We start from the raw sequence: 17192 nt of genomic DNA, 5'->3' as shown, positions 1-17192 counted from the left end.
TCAAGCGCTACAAAGAAACCGGCTCACATGAGGACCGCCCTAGGAAAGGAAGACCAAGAGTCACCTCTGCTTCTGAGGATGAGTTTATCCGAGTCACCAGCCTCAGAAATCACAGGTTAACAGCAGCTCAGATTAGAGACCAGGTCAATGCCACACAGAGTTCTAGCAGCAGACACATCTCTACAACAACTGTTAAGAGGCGACTTTGTGCAGCAGGCCTTCGTGGTAAAATAGCTGCTAGGAAACCACCTCGAAGTACAGGCAACAAGCAGAAGAGACTTGTTTGGGCTAAGGAACACAAGGAATGGACATTAGACCAGTGGAAATCTGTGCTTTGGTCTGATGAGTCCAAATTTGAGATCTTTGGTTCCAACCACCGTGTCTTTGTGTGATGCAGAAAAGGTGAACGGATGCACTCTACATGCCTGGTTCCCACCATGAAGCATGGAGGAGGAAGTGTGATGGCGTGGGGGTGCTTTGCTGGTGACACTGTTGGGGATTTATTCAAAATTGAAGGCATACTGAACCAGCATGGCTACCACAGCATTTTGCAGCGGCATGCTATTCCATCCGGTTTGCGTTTAGTTGGACCATCATTTGTTTTTCAACAGGACAATGACCCCAAACACACCTCCAGGCTGTTTAAGGGCTATTTGACCAAGAAGGAGAGTGAAGGGGTGCTACGCCAGATGACCTGGCCTCCACAGTCACCAGACCTGAACCCAATCGAGATGGTTTGGGGTGAGCTGGACCGCAGAGTGAAGGCATAAGGGCCAACAAGTGCTAAGCATTTCTGGGAACTCCTTCAAGATTATTGGAAGACCATTCACTGTGACTACCTCTTGAAGCTCATCAAAAGAAAGCCAAGAGTGTGCAAAGCAGTCAGCAAAGCAAAAGGTGGCTACTTTGAAGAACCTAGAATGTAAGACATAATTCCAGTTGTTTCACACTTTTTTTGTTAAGTATATAATTCCACATGTGTTAATTCATAGTTTTGATGCCTTCAGTGTGAATGTACAATTTTCATAGTCTTGAAAATACTGAAAAATCTGTAAATGAGGTGTGTCCAAACTTTTGGTCTGTACTGTGTATATATATATATATATAGTTATTCTCACCTTCTGACAGACCCCCGATCTCCCCAGCGGCGCTCCAGCTACGTTCCCAGGAATGCTTTGCACGAAGGACCGCAACGTCATCTCAGGTGATTCGCGCAATGCATCTCTGAGAACGGAAGCCGCCGCATGCACCGCTGAGAGCCAGGAGGACTCCAGGGGCTATCAGAAGGTAAGTATATCCCTATTTTTTATTTTAAATTTTTTTTTTATTTACATGAATATGAATCCCAGGGCCTGAAGGAGAGTCTCCTCTCCTCCAGATCATGGGTACCATCCGCACATGAAGTGCTCACTTTACGCATGGTGGGCATAGCCACATGCGTAAAGTGAGTGTTTCAATGCAATTCTATGGCTGTGGAATCGCCGTTATTCCGCAGAAATAATGAACATGCTGCGGAATTTATCGTTATGCGATTCCGCAGCGGGAAAATGCGCTGCATGGGCACAGCAACTGCGGAATCCCATAGGATTGCATGAAAATGGGTTTAAGCATTTCCGCTGTGGCAAAAAACACAGCAGAAACGCATAAAAAAGGCAACGTGGGCACACAGCCTTATCCTAAGGCTGGAAGTTTTTTCTACTGTACACAATTATATATTTATAGAACACAGCCTCTACTTCTGTTGGTCGATAACAGCCATATCCGTGTAGAGGTTCAATGACAGGTGGCTACACACAGTTTCTGTTCTAACTTACCGGGGTTATGGAGATCGCTAACCAAGAGCCAAAAGCAAAATGAATAAAATATAAATTTATATAACTTATTCAATTCACAGAAAAATACAGGCTATCTGGGAGTGTTTCATATTTACTTACACTGTATTACACAGCAGAACATTGGTTTATACCTTCTTTTTACAGCAGCACTCCAGAGGCTTTTTTTTTTAAATTTTACAGCAGGAGTGGTGCTTCTAATCTAAGGTCCTTCACTCTACTCTCATACTCACCTGTCGCCCTCTTCCCTTTTTATCACCGTTGCCAACGTCCATCTCCAGCAGTTTGTGATCTGCTGGATCACTCGTGTTCATGAAGCAAGCCGGAGGTCACAACTCAAGGCAAGTCTATGAGAATTTCGTTCTGGTCCTAATAGACTTGCACTGAGACATTGTGACGTAACTTCTGGCCAAGGTTACGGTTACAAGATGGTGCTGCAGGACCGGCGTGGCACCAAAAAAAACGTAAAGATGACAGAGGGTGAGTATAAGACGGGGAACTTATATTAAAAGCACCAACGATGACAAAAACAACCCTGCTGGAGTGGTACTTTAATGTAGCTTGCACAATAATTGCTTAAAGGGATTGTGCTTTCTCAGAAGACTAGTTTGAGCTGTAGACTGTCGAAACAAATACGATTCTGACTCCCCTGTACGTCATGTGACTGCATATATGAGATATGCATATTTCCAATCACATGCCAACTAGTCTTACCCGGTTTCTCTCAACAGAAATAAGGTAAGTGCAGGAGTTCTAGTCTATTGTAGTCTGTAGGAGCAATATAAGGAAATTGTGAGTGTATGCATCACACAGTCATGATTCGGTAGTCTAGATTTCCACAGCTCCTGCAGACTTTTCTTCTGAGATGAAACAACCCCAGTAACAGGTCAATGTTACTTGTATCTCCGTAAATCACAAGACAGAATATTGACAAGGAAATAAAATCCACACCTTTCTTCCAATCCTCTTGTTGTAGAGTCTGTCAGGTCCAGTTTAGCTTGCAGTAAACATAGCTGCTCACTCTTATTTTGCAAGGCAATTTCAGATTCCTTTAAAGACAAAAAATGAAATGGGGTGGGAGCAATGTGTGAGTACCGATTTTCTTACTAATGCATTGCTGCAGCTGTAACTAGACCTATGATGGCACGTATGCCAAATATGATCGCAGCGTTCCGGAGCAGGCAGGGGGGCTGACAGTCCCGATCGCTACCTTGGAAACCTGATGTCGTCATGACGACATCGAGGTCTAGAGAGCTGAGAGATTTCCTGTCATGCGCAGTACATGTCAGGAAGTCTCTAAGGTCAGTGTGCAAAATGTGCAGCGCTGACAGCTTCTACAGCATGCAGATCTGCATGCTATAGAAGCGTTCAGCCTGCACAAAATGATTGTACCATAGTGGGACAAAGTGTAGAATTTAGAATGAATTTTTATTGTATAAAAGCGCCAAAACATAAAAAAATGATATTAATAGAGGTATCGCTGTCATCGTATTGACCCAAAGAATAAAACGGCTTTATCAATTTTATCACACGGGGAACGGTATTAACATCCCACCCTCCAAAAAAGAAATTCAATTCATGAATTGCTGGGTTTTGTTCATTCTGCCTCACAAAAATCTGAAAAAAAGCGATCAAAAAACGTCATGTGCCCGAAAATGGTACCAATAAAAACGTCAACTCGTCCCGCAAAACACAAGACCTGACATGACTCTGTGGGCCAAAATATGGAAAAATTATAGCTTTCAAAATGTGGTGATGCAAAACTATTTTTTGCAATAAAAAGCATCTTTTAGTGTGTGACAGCTGAAAACATACAGTAAAATCCTGCTATACATAGTAAATCAAGCCCCTCTTTATCATCCCCTTAGTTAGGGAAAAATAATAAAATAAAAAAATTTATTTATTTCCATTTTTCCGTTAGGGTTGGGGCAAAAGTTAGGATTATGGTTACGGTTGGAATTAGGGAATCCAAACGCGACATGGCGTCCAATTTCCATTCCAGCCAATTTTGTGTTGAAGTAGTCAAAAGGCGCTCCTTCTCTTCCGAGCTCTGCCATGCACCCAAATAGTGATTTACCCGCACATATGGGATATCAGTGGACTCAGAACAATTTGCACAATAACTTTTGGGGTCCTTTTACCCTTGGGAAAATTAAAATTGGGGGTGAAAAGATCATTTTTGTGAAAAAAAATATGTTTTTTGAATTTTACGACTCTACATTATAAAGTTCTGTGAAGCCCTTGGCGGTTTAAAGTGCTCACCACACATCTAGTTAAGTTCCTTAGGGGGTTTAGTTTCCAAAATGGTGTTACTTGTGGGGAGTTTCCACTGTTCAGGCACATCAGGAGCTCGCCAAACGCGACATGGCGTTTGATCTCAATTCCAGCCAATTTTGCGTTGAAAAAGTCAAACGGCACTCCTTGCCTTCCAAGCTCTGCCGTGCGCCCAAACAGAGGCTCCCCCCATATATGGGGTATCAGCGTACTCAGGACAAATTGCACAATGACTTTTTGGGGTCCAATGTCTCCTGCTACTCTTGGGGAAATAAACAAAAGTTGGATCTGAAGTAATTTTTTTGTGAAAAAAAGATAAATGTTTTTTTTTTTTTAAAACATTCAAAAAATTCCTGTGAAGCACCTGAAGGGTTAATAAACTGCTTGAATGTTGTTTTGCGCACGTTGAGGGGTGCAGTTTTTAGAATGGTGTCACTTTTGGGTATTTTCTATCATATAGACCCCTCTCAAAGTGACTTCCTATGTGATGTGGTCCCTAAAAAAAAATGGTGTTGTAAAAATGAGAAATTGCTGGTCAACTTTTAACTCTTAAAACATCCTAACAAAAAAAATGTTGGTTCCAAAATTGTGCTTATGTAAAATAGACATGTGGGAAATGTTACTTATTAAGTACTTTGTGTGACATATCTGTGTGATTTAAGGGCATGAAAATTAAAAGTAGGAAAACTGCGAAATTTTCAAAATTTTCACCAAATTTCCATTTTTTTCTTGACAAATAAACGCAAGTCATATCAAATAAATTTTACCACAAACATGAAGTACAATATGTCACGAGAAAATATTGTCAGAATCACCGGAATCCGTTGAAGCGTTCCAGAGTTATAACCTCATAAAGAGACAGTGGTCAGCATTGTAAAACTTGGCCTGGTAATTAACATGCAAACTAGCCTTGGGGTAAAGGAGTTAATGTACACTCTGCACCCAATCTTGACTGAAAAAAAAAAAACAGAAATGAAGAAATTTTTGCAAATTTATATAAAAAGGAAAACTGAACTATCACATGGTCATAAGTATTCAGACCCTTTGCTCAGTATTGAGTAGAAGCACCCTTTTGAGCTAGTACAGCCATAAGTATTCTTGGGAATGATGCAACAAGTTTTTCACACCTGGATTTGGTGATCCTCTGCCATTCTTCCTTACAGATCCTCTCCAGTTCTGTCAAGTTGGATGGTGAATGTTGGTGGACAGCCATTTTCAGGTCTCCAAAGATGCTCAATTGGGTTTAGGTCAGGGCTCTAGCTAGGACAGTTAGGAATGGTCACAGAGTTGTTCTAAAGCCACTCCTTTGTTATTTTAGCTGTGTGCTTAGGGTCATTGTCTTGTTGGAAGGTGAACCTTCGGCCAAGTCTGAGGTCAAGAGCACTCTTGATGAGGTTTTCATCCAGGATATCACTGTACTTGGCTGCATTAATGTTTCCTTCAATGGCAACAAGTTGTCCTGTTCCTGCAGCTGAAAAACACCCCGATAGCATGATGCTGCCACCACCATGTTTCACTGTTGGGATTGTATTGGGAAGGTGATGAGTAGTGCCTGTTTTTCTCCACACATACCGCTTAGAAGTTTCACCAAAAAGGTCTATCTTCATCTCATCAGACCAGAGAAATTTATTTCTCATATTCTGGGAGTCCTTCATGTGTTTTTAGCAAAATCTATGCAGGCTTTCGTATGTCTTGCACTGAGGAGAGGCTTCCATTGGGCCACTCTGCCATAAAGGCCCGACTGGTGGAGGGCTGCAGTGATAGCTGACTAGGTGGAACTTTCTATCATCTCACTACAGCATCTCTGGAGCTCAGTCACACTGATCTTGGGGTTCTTCTTTACCTCTCTCACCAAGGCTGTTCTCCAACGATTGATCAGTTTGGCTGGACGGCCAGGTCTAGAAAGACTTCTGGTGGTATCGAACTTCTTCCTTTTAAGGACTATGGAGGCCACTGTGCTCTTAGGAACCTTGAGTACTGCAGAAATTCTGTTGTAACCTTGGCCAGATCTAGGTCTTGCCACAATTCTGTCTCTGAAATCCTTGGCTAGTTCATCATTCTCCTTTGGTCTGACATGCACTGTGAGCTGTGAGGTCTTCTATAGACAGGTGTGCCTTTACAGATTATTATTATTATTTATTTATATAGCACCATTGATACCACCACGCTGTACATGAGAAGGGCTTACATACAAATTACAGATATCACTTACAGTAAACAAACTAAAAAAGGCAAACTGATACACAGGGGAGAGGACGTTGCCCTTACGGGCTTACTTTCTACAGGATAGAGGGGAAGGAGACAGTAGGTTGGGAGTTGTAGTAGCTCCGATGTTGGTGAGGAGGCAGATGAGTAATTTCTTGAAGAGGTGGGTTTTCAGGTTCCGTCTGAAGGATCCGAATGTGGTTGATAGTCGGACATGTTGGGGCACAGAATTCCAGAGGATGGGGGATATTCGTGAGTAGTCTTGGAGGCTATTAGGTGAGGAGCGAAGTGTGGAGGAGAGAAGAGAATCTTGGGAGGATCGGAGATTACGTGAGGGGAGATATCAGGAGATTATTTCAGAGATATATGGAGGAGACAGATTATGGATGTCTTTATAGGTCAGTATTAGTAGTTTGAACTGGATACACCACGGAGCCAGTGAAGAGATCGGCAGAGGGGAGAAGCAGAGGAGTAGCTAGGAGAGACATGAATTAGTCTGGCAGCAGAGTTAAGGATGGAGAGTGTTAGCAGAGAGGCCACAGAGAAGGCTATTGCAGTAGTCGAGGCAGGAGATGATGAAGGCATGTGTGAGGATGCTGCAATATCATCGCCATGGCTGGAAACCATGATCTGCCCCCGCCACCAATCTCCTCCCCAGTACTCCGTCCTGTCCTGTACACTGCTACGCTCACCTCCGTCCTCCTGTCCGCCCCCCCGTGCTCTGATCCACCCCTTCATACTTACCGAGCCTCCCGGTGTCCATCCTTCTTGTCCATGGGCGCCGACATCTTCCAAAATGACGGGCGCATGCGCAGTGCGCACGCCGAATCTGCCGGCCAGCCGATTCGTTACAGGTACATTTTGATCACTGTGATAAAACTTATCACAGTGATCAAAATAAAAAAAATAGTAAATGAACCACCCATTTATCACCCCCATAGGTAGGGACAATAATAAAATAAAGAAATTATATTTACTTTTATTTTTCCAATAGGGTTAGGGCTAGGGTTAGGGTTAGAACTAGGGTTAGGGTTAGAATTAGGCTATGTGCACATGGTGCGGATTTGACTGCGGATCCGCAGCGGATTCGTAGCAGTTTTCCATCAGGTTTGCAGTACCATGTAAACCTATGGAAAACCAAATCCGCTGTGCCCATGGTGCGGAAAATACCGCGTGGAAACGCTGTGTTGTATTTTCCGCAGCATGTCAATTCTTTGTGCGGATTCCGCAGCGTTTTACACCTGTTCCTCAGTAGGAATCCACAGGTGGAAGCCGCACAAAAAACACTGGAAATCCGAGGTATATCCGCAGGTAAAACGCTGTGCCTTTTACCTGCGGATTTTTCAAAAATGGTGCGGAATAATCTCACACGAATCCGCAACGTGGGCACATAGCCTTAGGGTTAGGGTAGGAATTAGAGTTAGAATTAGGGCTAGGGTTGGAAATAGGGTTAAGATTAGGCTTGTGGTTAGGGTTATGGTTGTGTTGGGGTTAGGGTTGGGATTAGGGTTAGGGGTGTGTTGGGGTTAGGGTTGTGGTTAGGGGTGTGTTGGGGTTAGGGTTGTGATTAGGGTTATGGCTAAAGTTGGGATTAGGGTTAGGGGTGTGTTGGGGTTAGTGTTGCAGTTAGAATTGAGGGGTTTCCACTGTTTAGGCACATCAGGGGTCTACAAACGCAACATGGCGCCACCATTGATTCCAGCCAATCTTGCGTTCAAAAAGTCAAATGGTGCTCCCTCCTTTCCGGGAGTATCAGCATACTCAGGACAAAATGGGCAGCAAATATTGGGGTCCAATTTCTCCTGTTAGTCTTGTGAAAATAAAAAATAATTTTTCTTTCCTCAAAAATTATTTTTTATCCTGCAATTTTTTATTTTCACGGCTCCGCGTTATAAACTTCTGTGAAGCACTTGGGGAATTAAAGTGGTCACGGCACATCTGGATTAGTTCCATGGGAGGTCTAGTTTAAAAAGTGGGGTCACTTGTGGGGGAGTTCCAATGTTTAGGTACACAGGGGCTCTACAAACGCGACATGGTGTCCACTAACGATTGGACCTAGTTTTTTATTCAAAAGTCAAATGGCGCTCCTTCCCTTCCGATGCTTGCAGTGTGTACAAGCAGTGGTTTGTGACCACATATGAGGTATCGGTGTACTCAGGAGAAATTGCCCAACACATTTTAGGATCCCTTTTATTCTGTTGCCCATGTGAAAATGAAAAAATTGAGGCTAAGAGAAATTTTGTGTGAAAAAAAGTACTTTTTCATTCTTACGGATTAATTTGTGAAGCACCTGGGGGTTCAAAGTGCTCACTATGCATCTAGATAAGCTCTGTGGGGGGTCTAGTTTCCAAAATGGGGTCACTTGTGGGGGAGCTCCAATGTTTAGGCACAAAGGGGCTTTCCAAACGCAACATGGTGTCCGCTAAAGATTGGAGCCAATTTTTCATTGAAAAAGTCAAATGGCACTCCTTCCCTTCTGAGCCCTGTCGTGCACCCAAACAGTGGTTCCCCCAACATAAGGGGGATCGGCGTACTCAGGACAAATTGTACAATAACTTTTGGGGTCCAGTTTCTTCTTTTACGCTTGGGAAAATAAAAACAATTGTTGCTATAAGATCATTTTTGTGACTAAAAAGTTGAATGTTCATTTTTTCCTTCCATGTTGCTTCTGCTGCTGTGAAGCACCTGAAGGGTTAAAAAAACTTCTTGAATGTGGTTTTGAGTACCTTGAGGGGTGCAGTTTTTAGAATGGTGTCACTTTTGGGTATGTTCAGTCACATAGAGACCCCTGAAACTGACTTTAAATGTGAGGTGGTGCCTAAAAAAAAATGGTTTTGTAAATTTCGCTGTAAAAATGAGAAATCGCTGGTCAAATTTTAACCCTTATAACTTCCTAGCAAAAAAAAAGTTGTTTCCAAAATTGTGCTGATGTAAAGTAGACATGTGGGTAATGTTATTTCTTAACCATTTTGCATCACATCACTCTCACGTTTAACAGAATAAAAATTCAAAATTTGAAAATTGCAAAATTTTCGCCAATTTTTTCACAAATAAATGCAAAAATTATTGACCTAAATTTACCACTAACATGAAGCCCAATATGTCACGAAAAAACAATCTCAGAACTGCTAAGATCAGTTGAAGCATTCCTGAGTTATTACCTCATAAAGGGACACTGGTCAGAATTGCAAAAAACGGCCAGGTCATTAAAGTCAAAATAGGCTTGGTCATGAAGGCTGGGTCATCAAGGGGTTAAGGACCAATAAACCTGGGACCCAGCTTAACAGAAGGAACCTTCAACCGTATATCCTTGATAGACAACCATACCTTACTCACAGAAAGAATCCCCCCAAAAGAATTTTAAAAGATAAAATTTTACCTTTATTAAAGCAATTAATAAAATAACCACATATCTGCACTACAAAAACCATCACCAAAACACTAACATACTACAGAAAAGGCCAGGACGGTGCCAAGCCCTACACTCACTGGATGCACCCTACCTACCTGCGGAGGTTGGCACCCTATATCCTGCGCACTGGCACCCCCGCTTCTCATCGACTCTCCCTGCTACCCCTATTTGGGCCCTGCTGGGATAGGGGATAGAAATGATCATACACGCAGTGCCCCACTAGGAGTTTATTGAGTCGATCTAGATAGTTTGATGAATCTGTACTACTATCTATCTCAAAGATGAATTTATAAACTCTTATATCTAGGTAAGCTGTGTCCCTAATGTCTCGTAATCGAGCTCTAACCTCGCCCTTTTTGATTGCTTAAGGCCCAGAAGATGGGTAAAGGTGCTCCAGTGCTTATTTACAAATGTCAAGTCAATGTATATGTATCCTCGGTTGGTTTTATGCACACTGGGGGTACTTCTTGGGGCGCTACTCTAATGGGAAATCCCTACTGTGATAGTCAATCACACCTCAAGTAGCCATACAGTAACATGCTATCTGGTTACAAGATGAGTATGTCAATAGAAACCAAATACACCACCGTTATGAAAGAGATACTATTTACATATAAAAAACAATAACCAATATCTGTATCATAATTTAAGCCGTCAGTGGATGTCACACCAACGTACTACCCAACCCCAGGGTACACCAAACCGTTAGAACATATGATCAATCAGTGTCACTCGATACATCTCAGAATCAAATGCATCCCTTTTAACTCAACGCGTTTCCCCTCTTCCAATTATAAGAGGTTCATCAGGAGTGAAACAGATACTAAATGGGTTACTTAGCTTTATCAGATTTGGCGTATTTCAGCGATGTAGCAATAAAAAAGGGTGAGGTTAGAGCTCGATTACGAGACATTAGGGACACAGCTTACCTAGATATAAGAGGTTATTAATTCATCTTTGAGATAGATAGTAGTACAGATTCATCAAACTATCTAGATCGACTCAAGAAACTCCTAGTGGGGCACTGCGTGTATGATCATTTCTATCCCCTATCCCAGCAGGGCCCAAATAGGGGTAGCAGGGAGAGTCGACGAGGAGCAGGGGCGCCAGTGCACAGGATATAAGGTGCCAACCTCCGCTGGTAGGTAGGGTGCATCCAGTGAGTGTAGAGCTTGGCACCGTCCTGGCCTTTTCTGTAGTATGTTAGTGTTTTGGTGATGGTTTTTGCAGTGCACATATGTGGTTATTTTATTAATTGCTTTAATAAAGGTTACATTTTATCTTTTAAAATTTTTTGGGGGGGATTCTTTCTGTGAGCCAGGTTTAATTCCCCCCAAAATAATTCTCCGCAAAATATTTATGTTTGCCCTGAGCCTCCTCAATGTTCCTCTGTACCTCCCTCCAAACCTACAGCAACCGCTGAATAGTTGAATCAGCCCCAGGACGCGTAGAATCCAGCCTAGAGAATTCCGCAAAATGAGGGTGAAAATCGTAGTTACAAAAGAACGGAGAGGTGTCCGTGGACTGATTGATCCAATTATTAAATGCAAACTCCACCACTGGCAATGAAGGGCATGAATCATCCTGCAGGGACGTGGCAAGACACTGCAAAAATTTATGTTTGCCCTGAGCCTCCCCAATGTTCCTCTGTACCTCCATCCAAACCTACAGCAACCGCTGAATAGTCAAATCAGCCCCAGGACACCCAGAATCCAGCCTACAGAATTCCCCAAATTCAGGGTGAAAATCGTAGTTACAAAACAACGGACAGGTGCCCGTGGACTGATTGATCCAATTATTAAATGCAAACTCCACCACTGGCAATGAAGAACATCAATTATCCTGCAGGGACGTGGCAAGACACCGCACAATTTGTTCAAGAGACTGACTGGTCCTCTCCGTCTGACCATTGGTCTCGGGATGGTAGGCAGAGGAAAAGGCCAAACTAATACCTAACCTTTTTCAAAAAGCCCTATGGAATTTGTACACAAATTGTACCTTTCTATTAGAAACAACACTCAAAGGCACACCATGCAACCGCACCACGATTTGAACAAACAACCTCGATAGTGTTTCAGCATTAGGCAGGCTTGCCAAAGGTACAAAAAAATGAGCCTGTTTACTAATCTGTCCACCACCACCCAAACCATAGTATTGCCATTGGAAGGAGGGAGATCAGAGATAAAGTCCATAAACAAATGAGTCCCCAGCCGGCCGGTTATGGGAGCTCTTAGCACAGGCACAAGTATCACAAGCTGACACAAACACAACAGCATCAGAGGCCATAGAGGACTAGCAAAACAGCCTAGCAATAGCTCTTTGAGTGGCTGAGACTCCAGGATGTCCATTAAGAGCAGAATCGTGGAACTCCTGGAGCACCCTCAACCGGTACTGAACAGGGAAGAAGAGCGTGTTACCAGGCAATGATGGAGGAGCAAGAGACTGGGCTTGACGAATTTCCTGCTCCAATTCTGAGGACACTGCTGCCACGACCACTCCATGCTGAAGAATGGAGGAAGGAGGTTCGGGAGGTGATATCGAATCCAAGCTATGACACAAGGCATCGGCCTTGACATTTTTGGAACCTGGTCGAAAGGTAATGAGAAAATGAAAGCGTGAAAAAAAAAAGCGACCACCTCACTGGTCTAGCAGTAAAATGTTTGGCAGACTCAATATAGGACAGGTCCTTGTGGTCCGTAATCACCGTGATCCGATGAACAGCCCCCTCCAAAAAGTGCCTCCATTTTTCAAAAGCCAATTTTATGGCCAACTCCCGATTCCAGACATCACATTTCTTTCAGCGGGAGAGAATTTCTTAGAGAAAAGGCACAGGGTCCCAGATTAGTCAAAGTGGCGGGTCCGTGGGACAACATCGCCCCCTCACCCCCACCTCCGATGCATCCACCTCAACAATAAACGGTTCAGACTGTTCAGGCTGGCTCAAAACAGGAGCAGACAGAAAGCATTCCTTAAGTGAAGAAAACGCAGCCACTGCTGGAACTGACCAGTTATTGAGATCAGCCCCCTTACGAGTAAGATCCGTGAGGGGAATAACTACCTGTGAAAACCTCTTAATGAATTTCCTGTAGTAATTGGCAAAACTCAAAAAAATGCTAAAGACCCTTCAGGTTTCTGGGTTGCACACAATCCACAATGGCCCCTACCTTCCCCGGGTCCAAAAGAAACCCCCTTGGCAGGCTGAATGAAGCCCAAAAAGGATATCTCCTGGACAAAAAATGAACATTTTTCAGGTTTAGCAAAAAAGAGTTCTCCCGTAACCTCAGGAAAAATGAGAACTGCACGTAGATGACCCATGTGATCTTGTTTGTCAGATGAGAATACCAGAATATCATCTAAGTAAACCACCATAAAGCGCTCAATGAAATCAGAAAATACATGGTTAATAAAATTCTGAAAGACGGCTGGCACGTTAGTGAGACCAAAGGGCATAACCAAATTCTCAAACAAACCCTCAGAGGTGAGAAATGCCGTTTTCCACTCATCCCCTTCCCGAACATGGATAAGATTATATGCTCCCCTGAGGCCCAATTTAGAAAACCACTTGGCTACAGATAATTGGTTATACACATCAGGGATGAGTGGGAGGGGATAAGTATTTCTCACTGTGATCTTATTTAATTCACGAAAATCGAGGCACGGGCATAAATCAACATCTTTTTTTCTTTACAAAAAAGAAACCAGCTGCCACTGAAGTGACAGAGGGACGGGTGTGACCCTTACATAAACTTTCAGAAATGCACTCTTTCATAGCGGTACGCTCCGTGCCGGAGAGGTTGTACAGAAGGGCCTTAGGCAACTTAGCACCCAGAATCAGATTGATGGCACAATCAAAAGGGCGATGTGGTGGTAAGATCTCGGCCTCCTTTTAGAAAAAAACATCAAAATCCTTCAGGTACTCTGGAATACCCTCCAGACTTACGGATGACACCAGTACAGAGGTAAGACAACCTTTAATACAATTAGGACCCCATTTAACAATGTCCCGAGATTCCCAGTCAATCACAGGATTGTGTAACTGTAACCAAGTAAATCCCAACACCAGTCCCGCAGGAAGACTTTCCAGAGCAAAACATGAAATATGTTCCTGGTGCAAGTAACCCATCTTAAGGAGGAACTCCTCTGACAAATTTAATAACATTCTTAGCCAACGGTGTTTTATCAGTGGCCACAATATGAATAGAAGTCTCAAGCCAATCTGTCCGTAACTTGCACTTTTTCACCAAGTTAGAGTCAAAGTTCATAGACGACCCGCAGTCCACGAAAGCAGAAGTGGGCATGAAGCAATTCCCACAATAAAATTCCACTTCCAACAATATTTTATGAAGTGAGGAAAAAGGTACCTGAGAGTCTGGGTGACGACCTCCGTAGTCACTCAGACTTAGGAAGGACAGTCCTTTTTCCAATGTCCGGGTTTTCCACACAAGAAACACAAATTTCCTTCACATTGCCGTCTCCTCTCTTACTCCCTGAAGCTGATGGACCCCACCTCTATAGGTTCAGAAGGTGGCATAACTACAGAAGTAGTAGGAAGCAAATGAACCTATCGCTGCACTACACCTCTTTCCCGCAGCCTCCGATCCATACGGATAGCTTGAGTCATGGCCTCCTCCAAGGAGCTGGATGGAAAGCCAAAGCGTCCTTCAGGTGTTCCAACAGTCCTCTCCTGAACTGACAACTTAGCGCAGAGTTGTTCCAGACACCTCAGTGGACCATCGTTGGAACTCGGAGTAATACCAATCGGCTGAGAACTTACCCTGAAAGAGACCAATGATAGTGTCTTCTGCTACTCTGACCAGGTCAGGTTCATCAAAAAAAGTCCTAAGGCCTTAAAGAACCTATCAACAGACATACGTTCAGGGGCAGTAGCAGGTAAAGAGAAAGCCCACGATTGAGGTCCCTCCCGAAGTAAGGAAATAATTATCTCCACTCGCTGACTCTCATTACCAGAGGATCAGGGTCTAAGAGAAAACAGCAACTTACAATCTCCCTGAACATATGGAACTTTTGTCCGAAGAAGGTATCTGGGAGCCTGACCGTAGGTTCAGGTGAGTACAGCGAAACATCAACAGTGTCAGAGTGCTCACAGACAGATTGGGAAATAGATCCCTGAAGACATTTAACCATCTCAGAAAGCCCCCTCAGCAGTTGGTTATGAGACGTGGCAAGAACCCTATGTTCCACAGACAAATCCTGCATCATCTGTGTCAAACTAGACATCTGATCCGCCAAGGTACGGAGCGGTTCTATAGAAAGAAGCAGAGAAAAAACACTGTCTGGTCAGTTATAATGTCAGGCTGCTGCAATGCAGGTAATTGCAAGCTCCACTAGGTGGCAATAGAGTGGAGGGAGGAGGACTGCATACAGCAGGACCAGACCTGCAATGCAGCGGTGAGGCCGCCACCAGGGGCAGCAGAATAGTTAAAGCAAGCCGGGTCAAATATTAGAAGGTAGCGCAGTACAAAGTGAATAAGCAAACACAGTCAATAACAAGCCAAATGGGTCAGTACCAGTCAGGAGCGGATATGCCAAAGACAAGAGCAAAACAATAGGTCAGGGTCCAAGCCAAGTCAATAAAACAGAGTCAATACACAAAAGGGGAACACAGAGTCGGAAGGGGAAGAGGGGAGAAACAGACACGGGTTTAGTAAGTAAGCAGCAGGACAAATCAAGGCAAACGGGGTCAGCTACTCATGCCATAGGCAGAAGCTATAACTGACATAAATAGCAAACCTGAGACCAGACTGAGGCTGAAAGTTAACCCCTGGCATGGCCAGACTGGAAAAAGGGGAAGACAGGACTCAAAACCCGGTCTGGATTATGACAGCATGCATAAGCATTTTAGTAGTTTGAGGGTTGAGGAAAGGATGGATTCTGGAAATATTTTTGAGCTGCAGGCGACAGGAGGTGGAAAGAGCTTGGATGTGCGGTTTGAAGGACAGGGCAGAGTCAAGGATTACTCAGAGGCAGCAGACTTCTGGTAAGGTGGAAAGCGTGATGTAATTTATAGTGATAGGTAGATCAGGTAAAGATGATCTGTGAGATGGAGGAAAGATGATGAGTTCAGATTTGTCCACACAGAGTATGAGAGACACTCCGGGATTCTGGACAGCAGAAAGGTGACGTCTAGGCCAGAGAGGTAGATGTGAGTGTCATCAGCATAAAGGTGGTACTGGAATCAATGGGACTTCATGAGTTGTCCCAGGCCAAATGTATAGATTGATAAGAGTAGGGGTCCTACAACAGAGCCTTGGGGGACTGCAACAGAGAGAGGGTGGTATGAGGAGGTACTGTGGGAGTGGGGGACGCTGAATGTGTGGATGGAAAGGTATGAGGAGATCCAGGATAGGGAGAGGTCTACTGTGTCGAAAGCAGAGGACAGGTCTAGAAGAAGGAGCATAGAGTATTTTCTTTTAGCTTGGGCTGTAAGTAGGTCGTTAGTAACTTTGGTCAGCGCAGTCTCAGTGGAATGATGAGGATGGAAGCCAGATTGTAGATTGTCAAAGAGCAAGTTAGATGAGAGGTGGGAAGAAAGTTCAGCGTGGACGTGCTGCTCCAGGAGTTTGGAAGCTAATGTGAGAAGCGATATTGGGCGATAGCAGGACATAACGGTTGGGTCGAGGGTTGGCTTTTTAAAGATAGGCATGATTGTGGCATATTTGAAAGCAGAAGGGAAGGTACCAGAAGTTAGTGATAGGTTGAAGGGATGGGTTAGGGATGGGATAAGTGAGGTGGTGAGGTTGGGGAGGAGGTGAGATGGGGTCTAGTGTACAAGTGGTGAGGTGTGATTTGGAGACGAGACAATTAAGTTATCCTTCAGTGATGTCGAAAAGGGAGGTTATGGGAGAGGGGCGTTAGTCTGGTACACAAAGGGGTTGTTGTGGATGAACAATAAAGACTTGCCTTGTTTGGTCGATCTTATTTTTAAAGTGTGTGGCAAAGTCCTCAGCAGAGATGAGGGAGGTTGGAATGGCAGTGTTGGGCAGAGGAGGGAGTTAAAAGTTTTGAATAACTATTTGGGGTTTTAGAATATGGAAGACATGAGGGTTGGGAAGTAGGCCTGTTTAACAGAGGTGAGGGCAGATTTGAAAGCGAGTGTTGCTTGTTTGAGTGCAGTGAAATCATCTTGCGAATTTGTTTTCTTCCAACGTCGCTCTGCAACCCTGGACACTTGCTGGAGCTTTTTAGTGATGTTATTGTGCCAGGGTTGTTTATTGATACGTCACACTCTGCCATGAACGAGAGGGGCGACCATGTCAACAGCTGATGCGAGAGTGGCATTATAGAAAGCAGTGGCACTGTCTGTGTCGAGGAGTGAGGATATGGATGCCAGTGGTAAAATAGAGTCACTGTGTGCAAGGTTTTTGCAGGGGTGCGCATGTTGCTGGACATGGATGACAGGTGAGGAGGACAAGGATGAGAAAGTGAGTAGATGGCGGTCAGATAGAGGG

At 43.9% G+C, this 17192-nt stretch overlaps 1 protein-coding gene across 7 annotated transcripts in view; it reads right to left on the bottom strand.

The window, feature by feature from the left end:
- The window catches only part of RUFY1 (RUN and FYVE domain containing 1), a 377731-nt gene that overhangs the window by 165145 nt on the left and 195394 nt on the right, over positions 1 to 17192 (bottom strand). For all 7 annotated transcript variants that reach the window (XM_069763888.1, XM_069763887.1, XM_069763891.1 and 4 more), the window contains exon 12: positions 2784 to 2881. In XM_069763888.1, the coding sequence (XP_069619989.1) occupies positions 2784 to 2881 (98 nt within the window). The remainder of the gene's footprint in view (positions 1 to 2783; positions 2882 to 17192) is intronic.

The sequence above is a fragment of the Ranitomeya imitator genome, chromosome 4, assembly GCF_032444005.1.
Source record: "Ranitomeya imitator isolate aRanImi1 chromosome 4, aRanImi1.pri, whole genome shotgun sequence".
Lineage (NCBI taxonomy): Eukaryota > Metazoa > Chordata > Amphibia > Anura > Dendrobatidae > Ranitomeya > Ranitomeya imitator.
The sequence above is the reverse complement of the archived record's forward strand: the minus strand, read 5'-3'. Positions and strand labels throughout refer to the sequence as shown.